A 19,716-nucleotide genomic window follows, 5' to 3' on the forward strand; every position below is an offset into this window, starting at 1 on the left:
AATCCCGCCTCTGCAGAGGACGAGGTACACGCTGTAATCCCGCCTCTGCAGAGGACGAGGTACACGCTGTAATCCCGCCTCTGCAGAGGACGAGGTACACGCTGTAATCCCGCCTCTGCAGAGGACGAGGTACACGCTGTAATCCCGCCTCTGCAGAGGACGAGGTACACGCTGTAATCCCGCCTCTGCAGAGGACGAGGTACACGCTGTAATCCCGCCTCTGCAGAGGACGAGGTACACGCTGTAATCCCGCCTCTGCAGAGGACGAGGTACACGCTGTAATCCCTCCTCTGCAGAGGACGAGGTACATGCTGTAATCCCTCCTTTGCAGAGGACGAGGTACACGCTGTAATGCCGCCTTTGCAGAGGACGAGGTAAACGCTGTAATCCCACCTTTGCAGAGGACGAGGTACACGCTGTAATCCCACCTTTGCAGAGGACGAGGTACACGCTGTAATCCCGCCTTTGCAGAGGACGAGGTACACGCTGTAATCCCGCCTTTGCAGAGGACGAGGTACACGCTGTAATCCCGCCTTTGCAGAGGACGAGGTACACGCTATCATCCCACCTTTGCAGAGGACGAGGTATACGCCATCATCCCACCTTTGCAGATCTCTATGTTGGGAACACAGATGGTGCCCCGGGGCCCCTTAGGATCACCTTCAGCCTGGTCTGCTCAGCTGTGGACTGGACCATTGTAGCCCTTCATTAATCCTCAATTTACAAAAAGGAGAAGTGGAAAAAAAAAATTTGGCTTCTACGTGTTCTGTGGTCAGGCGGGCGGTCCGGGTCCATGTGCCGATCATCGGTGAGCAGACGTATTCCAGATCCTGGGGACAGGAAGTCCGACGTGTGTCGCAGTGCTGTGTTACAGCTCAATCTTCACTCCCTTTATGAACGGTAAGCCGGTGGGAACGTTCCTTTTATAATCGATATACTGATCACCAAAGAAGTGGATGAGGGAGTACTCCTCTTCCTCCACCCGCTCGCGGAAGAACCTCCAGGAAGCCAGAGTGTAGCCGATCAGACAGACCGGATTGCACAGCAAAACCTGACAGACAGAGAGCAGAATGACAGACATTAAATAATCTGACACTTTTTTTCCAAGGCCAAGCCTTTTTCTGACACTTGTTGCTTACAAGTTAACCACTTCTGAATCGGAAGGTTTTACCCTCTTAATCACTTTTACACTCCTCCCCCTGTAGGAGGCACGCTCCCGCTGTTTTCATTCACAGCGGGAGTCGGGCCAGGGGAGGAGCGGCGGCGATCGCTGCTGCTCTTCCCCGATCGTTGGGGAATCTAGTTTGGAGATCTGCCCGCCTGTGTAAACAGAGCAGGTGGATCTCCTAAGTGACAGGGAGTGACAGATCGGAGTGTTCAGCATAGCTGAACATGCGATCTGTCCCTGTGTCACTCAGTCACCTCCCCCCCCACACGTTAGTAAGCACCAGGCATACATTAACCCCTCCCTCTCCAATAAAATTAACCCCTTCCCTGCCAGTGTCATTTTTACAGTAACAGTGCATATTTATAGCACTGATTACTGCAGTAATGTCACTGGTAACCCCAAAAGTGTCAGTCAAGGGTCCGATCTGTCCGCCGCAATGTCGCAGTCCCGCAAAAAAAAAAAAAACCCGCAAATCGCAGATCGCCGCCATTACTCGTTAAAAAAAAAACACCAAAAATGACAGAAATTTTTCCCTTTGTTAGTAAACGTAATAACTTTTGCGCAAACCAATCAAAATACGCTTATTGCGATTTTTTTTTACCAAACATGGGTAGCAGAAAACAAATTGGCCAAAAATTTAAAAGAAAATTGGTTTTTACATCTTTTTTGGGGGGAATTTCATATAAAAAAAATGTTAAAAGTATTGCTATTTTTTCAAAATTTACGCTCTTTTTTTGTTTATAGCGCAAAAAGTAAAAAATCACACAGGTGATCAAATACCACCAAAAGAAAGCTCTGTTTGTGGGGAAAAAAAAGACGTAAATTTCGTTTGGGTACGGCGTCGCACGACTGCGCAATTGTCAGTTAAAGTCGCACAGCGCCAAATCGCAAAAAGTGGCCCAGACATAAGACAGCAAAATGCTCCGGTGGTAAAGTGGTTAATGACCAGGACATTTGAGATTCGGCACTGTGTTACTTTAACCAACAATTGCGCAGTCATGCGACGCTGTACCCCAAAAAAAAAATTGATGCCCTTTTTTCCCCCACAAAAAAAAAAGTTTTCTTTGGGTGGTATTTGAACACCTGGGCATTTTTTTTTTTTTTTTGTGCTATAAACAAAAAAATAGCTACAATTCTGAAAAAATATATATTTTTTTACTTTCTGCTATATGACATTGGGGGGGGGGGGGACCACCAGTCCTCTTGTAGGGGGCCCTGAGCACACAAGGGGGCCCACACAGGAAGGGGGATTAGTAAATAAAAACATTTACAGAACTCTTCCTCCAGCAGCTGAAAACTGATCTCTCCCTGATGCTAGGTTTTATCTGCTGAAAAAGACAGTCATCCCTCACTAATCCCCCTCCCTGTGTGGGCCCCCCTTCCAGCACTGGCTCTAATATTAGCTCTGTTCCTAAGTTTATCTCTGTAACTTCGTTTCTATCCCTCTGTCTCTCTGATCCAGAGCTCTAACTGCCCAGCCTGTATATTTTATTCATCTTATTTTAATTTTTATTTATTAACTCTGTTTTTTTCTTTTAGAAATGTTGTGAGTTATGTTGTATTTGTTTCTGCTAATAATGATTTTATTGTAATTTTAGCTAAATATAGCTTTAATATTTTCTTGGGGGGGCTGTCAGGTAGTCTGTACGGGGCCCCGGGATTTCTATCAGCAGCCCCGGACGCAGCTCCAAATTCTTCTTGACTATTGGGTTATGCTGCCCCCTACAGGAGAAAGACACTAGGTAGGAAAAAAATGTGTGTGTGTGTGTGTGTGTGTGTGTGTGTGTGTATGCCTGCAAGGACTGCCCCATAGGCGTGGTAAAGATTCTTCCTGTCTATTATCCTACTCCTGTAGGGGGGCACCATAACCCAATGGTCAAGAAGAAATGGAGCTGCGTCAGTCAATGAACTTCAGAGAAAAGGATTTTACCGTAAATAAAAATATCCAGTTTTTTCATCATTTTAGGCCAATTTGCATTCTGCTACATTTTTCGGTAAATATAGTAAAAAAAAAAAAAAAAAAAAAAAAAATCCCAATAAGTGTATATTGATTGGTTTGCGCAAAAAAGTTATCACATCTACAATCGAGGGGAAAGATTTGTCATTTTATTATTTTTTTTTTTTTTACTAGTAATGGCGGCAATCTGCGATTTTTAGCGGGACTGCAACATTGCGGTGGAACAGATCGGACCCTTAACTGACATTTTGGGGGGGGGGGGGGGGGCAGTGACACTACAGTAATCAGTGCTAAAAATCTGCATTGTTACCGTAATAATGACACTGGCAGGGAAGGGGTTAACACCAGGGGCGAGCAAAGGGTTAAATGTGAGCCTGAGGGGGGGGGGGGGGGTGGGCTTGCAGGATGAACACAGAGACCTGTGTTACTAAATAAGAGAATCCCTGTGTTCATAACAGCGGTCTGCTCTGTTTACATCAGCAGACCGCCATTCTGCCCGGCACCAATCGCGGCTTCTGGACCCAGCGATTTGCTCCCCCTGTAGCCAATTGCACGTGCGCCCCCACTAGCGGTCCCGCAGAACGACCTACAGTTATGTCGTTTCGTGGGACAGAGGGTGCATTCTTTGCTTTAAGATAAAAAAAAGCTTCTGCCTCCCCAGCACCCCCCTAATACTTACCAGAGCCCCCCCCCCTCTCTCTCTCCAGCGATGTCCACGAGTCCCTTAGCAGTCCGGGGACTGCATGCAGATAGGCTGGGACACAGTCACAGTACGCCGTTATGCGTCTGCGCGTGAGCTCGGAGGGATGAGGCGCTTTACATTTTTTTTTATTTATTTATTTTTACAGTGTACCTTTACTACATTTTTTTGGATCACTTTTACTTCGGTCATAAGGAATGTAAACATCCCTTGTGACAGTAATAGGAGTGACAGGTACTCTTTATGGAGGGATCGGGAGGAATGTGACAGTAATAGGCAGTGACAGGTACTCTTTATGGAGGGATCGGGGGGAATGTGACAGTAATAGGCAGTGACAGGTACTCTTTATGGAGGGGGATCGGGGGGGGGGGGGGATGTGACAGTAATAGGAGTGACATGTACTCTTTATGGAGGGATCGGGGGGAATGTGACAGTAATAGCAGTGACAGGTACTCTTTATGAAGGGATCGGGGGGGGAATGTGACAGTAATAGGCAGTGACAGGTACTCTTTATGGAGGGATTGGGGGGAATGTGACAGTAATAGGCAGTGACAGGTACTCTTTATGGAGGGATCGGGGGGAATGTGACAGTAATAGGCAGTGACAGGTACTCTTTATGGGGGGATCGGGGGGAATGTGACAGTAATAGGCAGTGACAGGTACTCTTTATGGAGGGATCGGGGGGGAATGTGACAGTAATAGGCAGTGACAGGTACTCTTTATGGAGGGATCGGGGGGGAATGTGACAGTAATAGGCAGTGACAGGTACTCTTTATGGAGGGATCGGGGGGAATGTGACAGTAATAGGCAGTGACAGGTACTCTTTATGGAGGGATCGGGGGGGGGGGGGGGAATGTGACAGTAATAGGCAGTGACAGGTACTCTTTATGGAGGGATCGGGGGGGGGGGGGGGAATGTGACAGTAATAGGCAGTGACAGGTACTCTTTATGGAGGGATCGGGGGGGATGTGACAGTAATAGGCAGTGACAGGTACTCTTTATGGAGGGATCGGGGGGGATGTGACAGTAATAGGCAGTGACAGGTACTCTTTATGGAGGGATCGGGGGGGATGTGACAGTAATAGGCAGTGACAGGTACTCTTTATGGAGGGATCGGGGGGGGGGGGGGGGGAATGTGACAGTAATAGGCAGTGACAGGTACTCTTTATGGAGGGATCGGGGGGAATGTGAAAGTAATAGGCAGTGATAGGTCCTTTTTATGGAGACTCCAAATCCCTCCTTTGCACTTAAAACTATTCAAAATGCCAGGTTAGGCTGTTTTCAATCATTTATTTTTTTAATCTGGCGCCTTTTGGTCTCCAGTAACTAGAAGTGATGTCATCCCTTCCGATTAGATCCGTTACTAGATCCCAGACTCGATCAAAGCAGATTCCGGCTTTGTTTGGGTCTCTGGCCAGTCAGTCACTCGGGCCTCCCAGTAGACGTGGCAGGAGAGAAGGGGGTTGGACTGAGTGGCTTCAGGAGCGCGCTCCGCTCAGAATGAGACCTGGATGATGCCATCATCCAGATATCTCCACTGTAACCTAAGGACGTCATACGACATCCTACGGGTGGAAAGTGGTTAAAGTGTAAGCTCAACTTATCATAAAAAATGAAAAGGTGAACAGATGGACAACTCTGCTTAGTAAATCAACAAAGCCTTTGTTCCCTGCTGATTGGGGAGCTCCAGCTCAGATTCTGTCGTCAGACCTCTTCAGAGAGACCACTGCTTCCACAAAGGGAGCAAGGATTCTTTGCAGCATGCTGGCACATGACAGGCTTTACATTCAGGCTGTGGCCGCTTTCTAGAAGAAACCAACTGTAATACCTCACAGTCCTTTTGTTTGGATGGACCTGGAACAGAGTTAGTGGAATTATACTGAAAGTTCAGTGTGGCCTTTTATACGCCCATGTATGTGTTAGTATCTCCCTGATACCGGTTAGCAGTCAGATCTATGAGAGGCGCAGTACCTGGGTCCCGATGCTCCAGTAGAACCAGCCGACGTAGGAAGGGTGCCTGAACCAGGAATAAACACCGGAGGTCACCAGAGTGTGCGTCTCTGACTTCTCGTTCTGGACGATGTGGTTGAAGTTAGAGCCGGCTGTCAGCATTGCAGACTTCCTCAGAGACTCCCCGAAGATGACCATCACCAGTCCGATGACACTCAGCCATGTTATCTGCTTCAGGCCTGCAAGAGGAGGAGGACATTCTCACCAATGACAGAAGATACAATGCATCTCTTATTCCACATTTTATTATATTACAGCTTTATTCCAAAATTATTTCCCTCAAAAATTCTACAAACAATCCCCCATAATGACAACATGAAAGAAGTTTGTTTGAAATCTGCAAATTTATTACATTAGTATCACAGGCTTTGCTCAATACTGGTGAAGCTCCATTGGCACCAGTTACAGCCCCAGGTCTGTTTGAGTATGATGCTACCAGCTTGGCACTCCTATTTTTGGGCAGTTTCTCCCATTATTCTTTACAGGACCTCTCAAGCTCCATCAGGTTGGATGGGGAGGGTCGGTGCACAGCCATTTTCAGATCTCTCCAGAGATGTTCAATCGGGTTTAAGTCTGGGCTCTGGCTGGGCCACTCAAGGACATTCACAGAGTTGTCCCAAAGCCACTCCTTTGTTATCTTGGCTGCCTGCTTAGGGTTGTTGTCCTGTTAGGTGAACTCTGGCCCCAGTCTGACGTCCAGAGCGCTCTGGAGCAGGTTTTCATCAAGGATGTCTCTGTAAATTGCTGCATTCATCTTTCCCTCAATCCTGACTAGTCTCCCAGTTCCTGCCGCTGAAAAACATCCCCACAGCATGATGCTGCCACCGCCATCCTTCACTGTATGGATGGTATTGGGCAGGTGATGAGCGGTACCTGGTTTCCTCCAGACATGACGCTTGCTATTCAGGCCAAAGAGTTCAATCTTTGTTTCATCAGAGCAGAGAATTTTTCTTTCTCATGGTCTGAGAGTCCTTCAGGTGCCTTTTGATAAACTCCAGGCTGGCTGTCATGTGACTTTTACTGAGGCGTGGCTTCCGTCTGCCCACTCTACCATACAGGCCTGATTGGTGGAGTGCTGCAGAGATGGTTGTTCTTCTGGAAGGTTCTCCTCTCTCCACAGAGAAACACTGGAGATCTGTCAGAGTGACCATCGGGTTCTTGGTCACCTCCCTGACTAAGGCCCTTCTCTCCCCGATCGCTGTTTGACCTAGCAGCCTGCTCTATTAAGAGTCGTGGTGGTTCCAAATTTCTTCCATTTACGGATGACGGAGGCCACTGTACTCATTGGGACCTTCAATGCTGCAGAAATTTCTGTACCCTTCCCCCGATCTGTGTCTCCTTACAATCCTGTCTGAGGTCTACAGACTATTCCTTGGACTTCATGGCTTGGTTTGTGCTCTGACATGCACTGTTACCTGTGGGGCCTTATATAGACAGGTGTGCGTCATATCTCCCATCCCGTTCTTTTCACTGTGCCACCGCATCCTCTGTATGTAAAATCATACAATCATATTCCTACTCTTCCTCAGCTCCCATTCCCATCACCGCCCCCCCCTCCCTCCCTCAGCTCCCATCACTGCCCCCCCCTCAGCTCCCATCACCGCCCCCCCCTCCCTCCCTCAGCTCCCATCACTGCCCCCCCCTCCCATCACCGCCCCCCCTCCCTCCCTCAGCTCCCATCACCGCCCCCCCTCCCTCAGCTCCCATCACCGCCCCCCCCTCCCTCAGCTCCCATCACCGCCCCCCCCTCCCTCAGCTCCCATCACCGCCCCCCCCCTCCCTCAGCTCCCATCACCGCCCCCCCCCCTCCCTCAGCTCCCATCACCGCCCCCCCCCCCTCCCTCAGCTCCCATCACCGCCCCCCCCCCCTCCCTCAGCTCCCATCACCGCCCCCCCCCCCTCCCTCAGCTCCCATCACCGCCCCCCCCCCCCTCCCTCAGCTCCCATCACCGCCCCCCCCCCCCTCCCTCAGCTCCCATCACCGCCCCCCCCCCCCCCTCCCTCAGCTCCCATCACCGCCCCCCCCCCCCCTCCCTCAGCTCCCATCACCGCCCCCCCCCCTCCCTCAGCTCCCATCACCGCCCCCCCCCTCCCTCAGCTCCCATCACCGCCCCCCCCCCCTCCCTCAGCTCCCATCACCCCCCCCCCCTCCCTCAGCTCCCATCACCGCCCCCCCCCCCTCCCTCAGCTCCCATCAGTGGAGAAAAATTACGCGTTTGCAAAATTTTATAAACAAACTATGAAAACTTTTTTTTTCCCCCCAAAATTTGCAGTCTTTGTTTAGCAAAAAATAAAAAATCCAGTGGTGAGTAAATACCACCAAAAGAAAGTTCCAGTTGTGTGAAAAAAACAAAAATTTGGGTACAGTGTAGCATGACCGCGCAATTGTCATTCAAAGTGTGACAGCACTGAAAGCTGAAAATTGGCCTGGGCAGGAAGGGGGTGAAAGGGACCAGTAAACAAGTGGTTATAGCTGTAACCCTAAAAAAAGTAAAAAAAAAAATAAAGATTTCTTGTTCGTTTAAGGCATGATATGTAGCACGGTGCTTGTGCCATGTAATTTGTCCCTCTCTATGCTGTAAAATACCTGGTTGATCCTTCCTGTTCCTATGTCCCCCTTATTGTGCTGGCCACAGTAATCATGACTGAGCCATGATCCCATGGTCAGTTTACATGCCTCCGTCATCCCGCTCTCTGCTCTGAGTCTCCCCCCCCCCCTCGTCGTCCCCGTCAGCTCCAAAACCTGTGTGTGAGATCTCCTCCCCTCTCTCTCCCCCCTCCTGCTGCTCTTCTCTGTGGCTTGAACATATCATTTATACAATAACTTCCACCCCCTCTGTTTCATCAAGATACAAAGTACTGCGTGTTCATTTTTTTTAAAATTCTTATCCTAAATACCTTCTAGCACAGCTCCGATTTGCGGTCACATGACCTTCCTCTGCTGACTGGCATCAGAGGGGCATCTAAGCCCCTCCCTCTGTATTCCTTAGATCGGCAAAGGAGAGAGGAGGAGGTCATGTGACTGCACAGAGGTGATGTGAGAGAAGCCATTTAGGATTTGAATAATAATAAAAAAAAAAAAAAAAGTCACAGTACTTTATATCTTGATAAAACAGAGGGGGTGCCGGTTATTGATTATTCTGAGTTTATAACCACTTTCCTACCGGACACTCTCCCCCCCCCCCCCCCCCCTCCTGCTCAGGCCAATTTTCAGCTTTCAGCGCTGTCACACTTTGAATGACAATTGCACGGCCATACAACACTGTACCCATGACATTTTTAGCTTTTTTTTTTTTTTCTCCACACAAAGAGCTTTCTTTTTGGTAGTATTTAACCACTTTACCACCGGAGGATTTTGCTGTCTTACGTCCAGGCCACTTTTTGCGATTCGGCACTGTGCGACTTTAACTGACAATTGCGAGGTCGTGCGACGCCGTACCCAAACGAAATTTACGTCCTTTTTTCCCCACAAACAGAGCTTTCTTTTGGTGGTATTTGATCACCTCTGCGATTTTTACTTTTTACGCTATAAACAAAAAAAACAACAATATTTTTCACATTTTTTTTTTATAAAATTCCCCCCCAAAAGATGTAAAAATCAAAATTTTTTTAAATTTTTGGCCAATTTGTTTTCTGCTACATATGTTTGGTAAAAAAATTCACAATAAGCGTATTTTGATTGGTTTGCGCAAAAGTTATTGTGTTTACTAAGGGAAAGATTTCTGTCATTTTTGGTGTTTTTTTTTTGTTTAACGCGCAATGGCGGCGATCTGCGATTTTTTTTGCGGGACTGCGACATTGTGGCGGACAGATCGGACCCTTGACTGACATTTGACACTTTTGGGGTTACCAGTGACATTACTGCAGTAATCAGTGCTATAAATATGCACTGTTACTGTAAAAATGACACTGGCAGGGAAGGGGTAATTTTATTGGAGGGGGAGGGGTTAATGTATGCCTGGTGCTTACTAACGTGTGTGGGGGGAGGGGACTGAGTGACACAAGGACAGATCGCAGGTTGAGCTATGCTGAACCCTGCAATCTGACCCTGCCTGTCACTTGGGAGATCCGCCCTCTTTGTTTACACAAGCGGGCGGATCTCCACACTAGATCCCCGGCGATCGCCGCTGCTCCTCCCCTGGCCCGACTCCCACTGTGACTGAATACAGCGGGAGCGCGCCGCCGAGAAGGGGGAGTGTCTGACGACGTAGGGATTTTTTGCTAAAATAAATGAAAAAAAAAAGACCAATAATTTAGCAAAAAAAAAGTGCTCTCATAGTTTGTTATAAAATGTTACAAACAGGTAATTTTTCTCCTTCACTGGTGGGCACCAATGAGGCGGCACCCTATAAGGCGGCACTGGTGGGCACCAATGAGGCGGCACTGGTGGGCACCAATGAGGCGGCACTGGTGGGCACCAATGAGGCGGCACTGGTGGGCACCAATGAGGCGGCACTGGTGGGCACCAATGAGGCGGCACTGGTGGGCACCAATGAGGCGGCACTGGTGGGCACTGAATATCAGTGCTAATGTCAGTTTCACATAAACCGGTTATCGGCTCTCTCCTCCTCTCCTCATGCTGTCAGTGGGAGGAAAGGAATGCCGATACCCAGCTTGTGTTTACACCGTGACAAGCCGTCATTGGACACAGCTGATCAGGTGGTAGGTAAACGGCCGCTGTGATCGGCCCTTTAACCCAATCTGTTATCAGCCGAGTCCAAAGGACGCAGTGATCACGGGAGGACGTCCATGGATGCCCTCCTGGCAAAGTAAGTCCGCGCTGTAGCTGTCTTTCCGGCTACAGTGTGGGCAGGAAGTGGTTAAGATCTGATATAGTGACACTTCCTTCTATAGGATGGCTTTGCGGGTCACCCTGTAGCCATCCCTACACCTGTGTGCAGGGTGGATAAAAATCAATGGGTTTTTTGTTTTGTTTTTTTAATTTAAAATCTGATTTTTTTTTTCATTTAAATCCGATTTGATTTTTATAAAATTTATTTTAATAAAATGCTTTTGGAGTAAAAATCTCAAGATAGTTTTCTATTTAAGATACATTAATATTTGAGTTTATTCAGCATGAAATGGAGCTTAGTTTTGTAGCATGAAGCTGTAAATTCTGCAATATTTACATTTGTGGTGAACTCAATGAATCCGAGCTCTGCAAGCGGAGAAACATGCGCTCCATTGATGCATTCACTCAGCTTCACAGTAACCATAAGAGGAAACAAAGTTCAGGAATATTCCTTTAGCCCATTGTTTTGCAAATCTACAATATTTCATAAAAGTAAGTACACCCCTCACATTTTGGTAAATATTTTATTCTATCTTTTCATGTGACAACACTGAAGAAATGACACTTTGCTACAATGTAAAGTAGTGAGTGTACAGCTTGTATAACAGTGTAAATTTGCTGTCCCCTCAAAATAACTCAACACACAGCCATTAATGTCTAAACCGCTGGCAACAAAAGTGAGCACACACTTGTCTTTGTACTCCTCACCTGGTTGCCCCCACACACGCCTGACACCATCTGAACCAAATAAGTTTATCTTGGTCTCATCAGAACACAGGACATGGTTCCAGTAATCCATGTCCTTAGTCTGCTTGTCTTCAGCAAACTGTTTGCAGGCTTTCTTCTGAATCATCTTTAGAAGAGGCTTCCTTCTGGGATAACAGCCATGCAGACCAATTTGATGCAGTGTGCGGCGTATGGTCTGAGCACTGACAGGCTGACCCCCCACCCCTTCAACCTCTGCAGCAATGCTGGCAGCACTCATACGTCTATTTCCCAAAGACAACCTCTGGATATGACGCTGAGCACGTGCACTCAACTTCTTCGGTCGACCATGGTGAGGCTTATTCTGAGTGGAACCTCTTCTGTTAAACCTCTGTATGGTCTTGTCCACCGTGCTGCAGCTCAGTTTCAGGGGTCTTGGCAATCTTCTTATAGCCTAGGCCGGTGTTTCTCAACTCCGGTCCTCAGGGCACACTAACAGGCCAGATTGTAAGTAATACCTTGGGGTGATGCAGACTAGAATACTGCAATCACTGAGCAGCAAATTATATCACCGGTGATGTATTTCAGTTTTCCTGCAAACCTGGCCTGTTAGTGTGCCCTGAGGACCGGAGTTGAGAAACACTGGCCTAGGCCATCTTTATGTAGAGCAACAATTCTTTTTTTCAGATCCTCAGAGAGTTCTTTGCCATGAGGTGCCATGTTGAACTTCCAGTGACCAGTATGAGAGAGTGAGAGCGATAACACCAATTTTAACACACCTGCTCCCCATTCACACCTGAGACCTTGTAACACTAACGAGTCACATGACACCGGGGAGGGAAAATTACTAATTGGGCCCAATTTGGACATTGTCACTTGGGGGTGTACTCACTTTTGTTGCCAGCGGTTTAGACATTAATGGCTGTGTGTTGAGTTATTTTGAGGGGACAGCAAATTTACACTGTTATACAAGCTGTACACTCACTACTTTACATTGTAGCAAAGTGTCATTTCTTCAGTGTTGTCACATGAAAAGATAGAATAAAATATTTACAGAAATGTGCGGGGTGTACTTACTTTTGTGAGATACTGGAAGTGATGCTATTTTTGATGAAATGCAGTTGTGCCCCTTGTTGCTCTGTATCTCCTAAAACATTTCTAAGTGAGATTTTAAAGTAGAACACGTGGGAGTGGAGGAGAACTTCTATCACTTCCCCAATCTCCTGGTCACATCATAAAGAAGAACCCTCCACAGACACCAACCTGGACAGATGGTTTTCTCGATGGTGAACTCCACCCAGGAGGAGATGGCCGCCAGCGTGTACTCCAAGCTGTGGTTCAGCAGGAAGGAGTCCAGGGATAAACTTTTAGGATTGTTCACCGCCGTGATCAAATATTCCGAGTAGTGGAAGAAGGACAGAGAACACACGTACCTAGGAGGGGGGGGGAGGGGAAAAGATTGTATTAGAAATGGGAATCCATATCACTGCTAAACCAACATCCTGGTGATAGAAGTCACATCATCATCACTACGCAGGTCCGAGTCACTGAGGGATCATTAACCTCTTAGCGCAGACGGAACGCAAATATACGTCCTCGGCTTCGGGGGGGATTGGGGGGGTGGGGGGTTGTACCAGCGGTGATGCCTGCAGCTACAGGCAATCACCCCAGGACCGTTGTTTAGAGCCGGCGGCCGGCTTTCTTGTAATGACAACTGATGTGGCTGAGCAGCCACTTGATTGTCATTACAAGGGGGGGTGTAACGTCCTTTCTGAAAGCGATCCAGCAGGTAATTAGCTGCTCAGACTGCTTTTCATGAGAAAGAATCACCAGCTGAGAGAAATAAAAGAAAATACCAGGGTTATAGACATCTTTAGCTATAACCCCAGTAAAAATCACTTCAGAGCCGATAGAGATATATATATCTATCTCTATAGCGGTGGGCAGGTGGTTCTATATTTTGTACATCCAGAAAGTATTCACAGCGCTTCACTTTTTCTAAATCCAATTCTGAGTGTCATGGCCAAGGCTGTGAATACTTATTATGTACATGGGATTTATTTTAATTTTTAAAAATTTGCAAAGATTTCAAACAAACTTCTTTCACGTTGTCATTATGGGGGATTGTTTGTAGAATTTTGAGGAAAATAATGAATGGAATCCATGTTGGAATAAGGCTGTAATATACTGGAGAAAGTGAAGCGCTGTGAATACTTTCTGGAAGCTCTGTACATTCCTGTTTCCACCCCCAACAAACTATATTGAAAATTTTAGGTAAAACCGTTTTTTGCTTTCATTACATACATTGTGTTATTTAGACCCCATGATGTCACTGGGTCTCTGCTCATCTCTATGCAATGCAGGAAGGTCATGGTTGGTGGGAGGGGCTGTTCATAGATTTCTGAAAACATCACAGCCCCCCCCCCCCCCGCCTTAGTACTCCTTACCTGAGCCCCCCAGCTCTGATGTATGCAGTAGGCTGACTTTTGGGCAGAGATATAAATATCACCATGTCTTGATAGGTGATGTTAATCAGGAGGAGTGGGCGTTCCTTGGCACATTATATTTGCATGCAGACCGCCCCAGGTAACGCCCACACATGCTGCAAAGCCTCCATGATTAAAAGGAAGTGATGGCAGACTGCGGCGGGGGGGGGGGGGGGGGCGGCTCTGCCTCTCTGCGGCAGATTGGGTGCTGTGGAGGATGGGATACAATGTAGCGGCTTGTTGCCATCTTCCTACGCATTTCCCTTCTGTGACTGGATGGGAAGTCGGTCATGTGACATCTCAGCCATTCACGAAGAGTCTTGTTTGTTTTTTTCCCCCTTCATGAATAAAAAAAGCGTTCTCCGGTTGGCTGAGGTGACGACACGGATGGATGATGTCACAAGCACCACCTTGGCTAATCAGAGTTTTACAATGTATCACTTTTATTATTGTATTATATATTGTATCACTTTTATTATATTATACATTTGAATCATTATTTTATTATATCACTTTTTCTTTTTAATTGTATTATACATTGTATCACTTTGATTGTATAATACAAATAATAATAAGTGATACAATGTATAATACAATTAAAAAGAAAGTGATATAATAAAATAAAAAATGATTCAAATGTATAATATAATAAAAGTGATACAATATATAATACAATAATAAAAGTGATTGTATAATACAAATAAATTTTATTATTTTATTATATTATACATTGCATCACTTATTATTATATTATACATTTGAATATTTTTTTATTATTTTATTGTATCACTTTTTCTTTAATTGTATTATTTGTAATATACATTGTATCACTTTTATACAGTTCTGCTTCATAGCATGGCCGTGCACAACAGAGGAAGTGATACAATGTTTATTACAAATAGTGATATTATGTATAATACAATAAAATAATAAAAAGTGATACAATGTATAATACAAATAATACAATTAAAGAAAAAGTGATACAATAAAATAATAAAAAAATATTCAAATGTATAATATAATAATAAGTGATATGATGTATAATCTAATAAGTGATGCAATGTATAATACAAATAATAAAAGTTATTATTTGTATTATACAATCACTTTTATTGTATTATATATTGTATCTATTATATTATACATTTGAATCATTTCTTATTATTTTATTGTATCACTTTTTTTATTTTATTGTATTATACATTACATCACTATTTTTTATTGTATTATTTGTAATATACATTGTATCACTTTTATTATTTGTATTATACAATCACTTTTATTATTTTATTGTATTATACATTACATCACTATTTTTCATAGTATTATTTGTAATATACATTGTATCACTTCCTCTGTTGTGCATGGCCAGGCTATGCAGCAGAACTGTCCCCCCCCCCCCCCCTGTAGTAGTGATGTATACACCTATAATACATTATATATACACATGTACTCACCATCCGAAGTGTCTCCATTGTGATTGGCTGAAACCCACCACCAACCCACAGCCAAAGGCGAAGCCCAGGAACGCGGCTCTGATGGCCACCTGCAAGACACAGACATGGAAACTAAACACCGCAATCATCTGCAGAGACAGAGGAGGAGCTTCTATGCAAATACTGACACTTCCTCTAAAAGTCCAACTTGGCTCCACCCTAAACTTCCTTTTTAAAAGAGCAATAGAAAACCTGAGGAGGAGGGAGGGGGTGTGGTCAAATTTCTCCCGAGTCCTTCTATTGGGTAATTAAGTCACCTGTCACATTAAGGAGCAATAGGAAGCTGGAGGAAGGGGGTGTGGCCACATTACCCCTGAGTTACTGTATTGGTCAGTTAAGGCAGTGGTCCTCAACCCTGGCCTACAGGACCCACTAACAGGCCAGATTTTAGGTATTACCTTGGAGAGATGCAGACTAGAATACTGCAATCACTGAGCAGCAAATGATATCACCTGGGATGTATTTCAGTTATCTTGAAAATCTGGCCTGTTAGTGGGCCCTGTAGGCCAGGGTTGAGGACCACTGGGTTAAGGCACCCGTCACATTAAAGGGGCAATAAAAAAAAAAAGGGAGGGGGTGTGGTCAAGCTTGACTAATGTAGAAAAAGTCACAGGTTGCATGCAATTTCAGTTGCCATAGACATGAAATACCATTCATTCCATTGTTGAGAGCTCTTCTTGTCAGGGATTGGTCAGGTGTGATCATGTGACAGTTCCAATGTCACATCAGGAGATGGTTACAAAATGAGCCACTGACATCACCGCACGCAGCGTGTTCTATGACATCACCGCACGCAACCTGTTCTATGACATCACCGCACGCAGCGTGTTCTATGACATCACCGCACGCAGCGTGTTCTATGACATCACCGCACGCAACCTGTTCTATGACCTCACCGCACGCAGCGTGTTCTATGACATCACCGCACGCAACCTGTTCTATGACATCACCGCACGCAGCGTGTTCTATGACATCACCGCACGCAGCGTGTTCTATGACATCACCGCACGCAACCTGTTCTATGACATCACCGCACGCAGCGTGTTCTATGACATCACCGCACGCAACCTGTTCTATGACATCACCGCACGCAACCTGTTCTATGACATCACCGCACGCAACCTGTTCTATGACATCACCGCACGCAACCTGTTCTATGACATCACCGCACGCAGCGTGTTCTATGACATCACCGCACGCAGCGTGTTCTATGACATCACCGCACGCAACCTGTTCTATGACATCACCGCACGCAGCGTGTTCTATAACATCACGGCACGCAACCTGTTCTATGACATCACGGCACGCAGCGTGTTCTATGACATCACCGCACGCAGCGTGTTCTATGACATCACCGCACGCAGCGTGTTCTATGACATCACCGCACGCAACGTGTTCTATGACATCACCGCACGCAGCGTGTTCTATGACATCACCGCACGCAGCGTGTTCTATGACATCACGGCACGCAGCGTGTTCTATGACATCACGGCACGCAGCGTGTTCTATGACATCACCGCACGCAGCGTGTTCTATGACATCACCGCACGCAGCGTGTTCTATGACATCACCGCACGCAGCGTGTTCTATGACATCACCGCACGCAGCGTGTTCTATGACATCACCGCACGCAGCGTGTTCTATGACATCACCGCACGCAGCGTGTTCTATGACATCACCGCACGCAGCGTGTTCTATGACATCACGGCACGCAGCGTGTTCTATGACATCACGGCACGCAGCGTGTTCTATGACATCACCGCACGCAGCGTGTTCTATGACATCACCGCACGCAGCGTGTTCTATGACATCACGGCACGCAGCGTGTTCTATGACATCACGGCACGCAGCGTGTTCTATGACATCACCGCACGCAGCGTGTTCTATGACATCACCGCACGCAGCGTGTTCTATGACATCACCGCACGCAGCGTGTTCTATGACATCACCGCACGCAGCGTGTTCTATGACATCACCGCACGCAGCGTGTTCTATGACATCACCGCACGCAGCGTGTTCTATGACATCACCGCACGCAGCGTGTTCTATGACATCACCGCACGCAGCGTGTTCTATGACATCACCGCACGCAGCGTGTTCTATGACATCACCGCACGCAGCGTGTTCTATGACATCACCGCACGCAGCGTGTTCTATGACATCACCGCACGCAGCGTGTTCTATGACATCACCGCACGCAACGTGTTCTATGACATCACCGCACGCAACGTGTTCTATGACATCACCGCACGCAACGTGTTCTATGACATCACCGCACGCAACGTGTTCTATGACATCACCGCACGCAGCGTGTTCTATGACATCACCGCACGCAGCGTGTTCTATGACATCGCGGCACGCAGCGTGTTCTATGACATCACCGCACGCAGCGTGTTCTATGACATCACCGCACGCAGCGTGTTCTATGACATCACTTGTAGGGGGGAGAACTCCTCCTCTTCAAGCCAAACACTTCGTAATTGGGCAACACCCCCCCCCCCCATATACTGACAGCACATCCTATGTACAGATCCCGGTGTCACACCACGGATGGGGAGATTTCCCTCCATTGAGCGGCAGAGATGGAGAATTATCTGATCTCCCCTCCCCCAACACACTGCAATCAGCTTAACTTCTCTCCCTGTAATCTGAGGAATCCCATTACCGGGAATAGAACAAATCCCCATCACTGACCCCTCCCCCCCCTAATCACTGACCCCCTCCCCCCATCACTGTGCCCTACACCCCCCCCCCCCATCACTGTGCCCTACATCCCCAATGTCAGCAGCCATGCTGGGGATATCAGAGTCTCTGGTCCCCTGGGTAGGTCGGTACCCCTGGTGGAGCGCCCCCCGGGGGAGGTGTACCTGGTAATGGGCCCCCCGGCGGTGGGGGAGGGGGGGTGTACCTGGTAATGCGCCCCCCGGGGGAGGTGTACCTGGTAATGGGCCCCCCGGCGGTGGGGGAGGGGAGGTGTACCTGGTAATGGGCCCCCCGGTGGTGGGGGAGGGGGGTGTACCTGGTAATGTGCCCCCCGGTGGTGCGGGAGGGGGGTGTACCCGGTAATGGGCCCCCCGGTGGTGGGGGAGGGGAGGTGTACCTGGTAATGCGCCCCCCGGTGGTGGGGGAGGGGAGGTGTACCTGGTAATGCGCCCCCCGGTGGTGGGGGAGGGGGGGTGTACCTGTTAATGCGCCCCCCGGTGGTGCGGGAGGGGGGGGTGTACCTGGTAATGCGCCCCCCGGTGGTGGGGGAGGGGGGTGTACCTGGTAATGTGCCCCCCGGTGGTGGGGGGGTGTACCCGGTAATGGGCCCCCCGGTGGTGGGGGAGGGGGGGGTGTACCCGGTAATGGCCCCCCGGTGGTGGGGGAGGGGGGGGTGTACCTGGTAATGGGCCCCCCGGTGGTGGGGGAGGGGGGGTGTACCCGGTAATGGGCCCCCCGGTGGTGGGGGAGTGTACCTGGTAATGCGCCCCCCGGTGGTGCGGGAGGGGGGTGTACCCGGTAATGGGCCCCCCGGTGGTGAGGGAGGGGAGGTGTACCTGGTAATGCGCCCCCCGGTGGTGCGGGAGGGGGGGGTGTACCTGGTAATGCGCCCCCCGGTGGTGGGGGAGGGGGGTGTACCCGGTAATGGGCCCCCCGGTGGTGGGGGAGGGGAGGTGTACCTGGTAATGCGCCCCCCGGTGGTGGGGGAGGGGGGGTGTACCTGGTAATGGTCCCCCCGGTAGAGGAGGAGAAGCAGTCCGTTGAGTCCGGCTATGAAGGCGGTGAGGGCGATGCGGTCTCCGGTGCTCCCCAGCAGGCCGGGGCCGGGCTCGGTGTACCGGCTGGTGATGACGGGGAGGAGGATGACGGACACACCGAGGATGAAGCTCACCGCACTCACTCTCCCCTCCACCACCAGCCGCTCGCCGGCCATGTTGGAGGAGGCAGAGAGGAAGCGCTCCCCACAACTTCCGCCCGGTGCGGGGCGTGTCTTTCCCGTCTACACAGAGAGGAGCGATCCGGCACAGCGCCCTCTGGCGGCCGGATGTCGCACAGCACAGGAATGGAGAAGGGAACAGAGATTTCCCCACCTTTATACATTGCAACAATGTAGCTAAAATAACAATGATAGGACACTGAGTGCCCGCCCCATACATCGCACCGCATCCAATAACAGAGAGCTTAGTGACAGGAATGTGTGGGGTCATCCCTCCGGGCCCATTCATAGGTAAATGGCGCACAAGCCTTGGGGGCTGAGATCAATTTAAAGTGATTGTAAACAATCCATTCCATTCAAATTAAAAATGAAAGCCAAAACTTTTTTCCCTTTATTTTTATTTATTTATTTATTCCCTCTGTTCTCAGCTGCAAAAGAGCTGAGGGGAGGAGAAACCACAGAACACTGAGCTTCCCAGTAAAT

At 48.2% G+C, this 19,716-nt stretch overlaps 1 protein-coding gene across 1 annotated transcript; it reads right to left on the reverse strand.

The window, feature by feature from the left end:
• Nucleotides 1-813: 813 nt before the first annotated feature.
• ICMT (isoprenylcysteine carboxyl methyltransferase) lies at nt 814-19,247 on the reverse strand. The gene is made up of 5 exons (XM_082273342.1): nt 19,018-19,247; nt 15,276-15,364; nt 12,596-12,765; nt 5,797-6,014; nt 814-1,051 (listed from the first exon to the last, which is right to left on the reverse strand). Exons 1-5 carry the CDS (start codon nt 19,228-19,230, stop codon nt 869-871), a joined length of 873 nt encoding a protein of 290 aa, XP_082129468.1. The 5' UTR covers nt 19,231-19,247; the 3' UTR covers nt 814-868.
• Nucleotides 19,248-19,716: the final 469 nt, after the last annotated feature.

The sequence above is a fragment of the Pelophylax lessonae genome, assembly GCF_965119305.1.
Source record: "Pelophylax lessonae genome assembly, chromosome: 12".
In the NCBI taxonomy this organism is placed as follows: Eukaryota; Metazoa; Chordata; class Amphibia; order Anura; family Ranidae; genus Pelophylax; species Pelophylax lessonae.

What these genes read in the sequence shown, in the direction of transcription:
- ICMT (XM_082273342.1), bottom strand. Translation starts at nt 19,230, where the DNA reads ATGGCCGGCGAGCGGCTGGTGGTGGAGGGGAGAGTGAGTGCGGTGAGC. An exon ending in ACCGGGGGGACCATTACCAG is followed by an intron (nt 15,365 to 19,017) that starts GTACACCCCCCC and finishes TGTGTCTTGCAG; the next exon opens with GTGGCCATCAGAGCCGCGTT. An exon ending in CGAGAAAACCATCTGTCCAG is followed by an intron (nt 6,015 to 12,595) that starts GTTGGTGTCTGT and finishes CTCCTCTTGCAG; the next exon opens with GCCTGAAGCAGATAACATGG.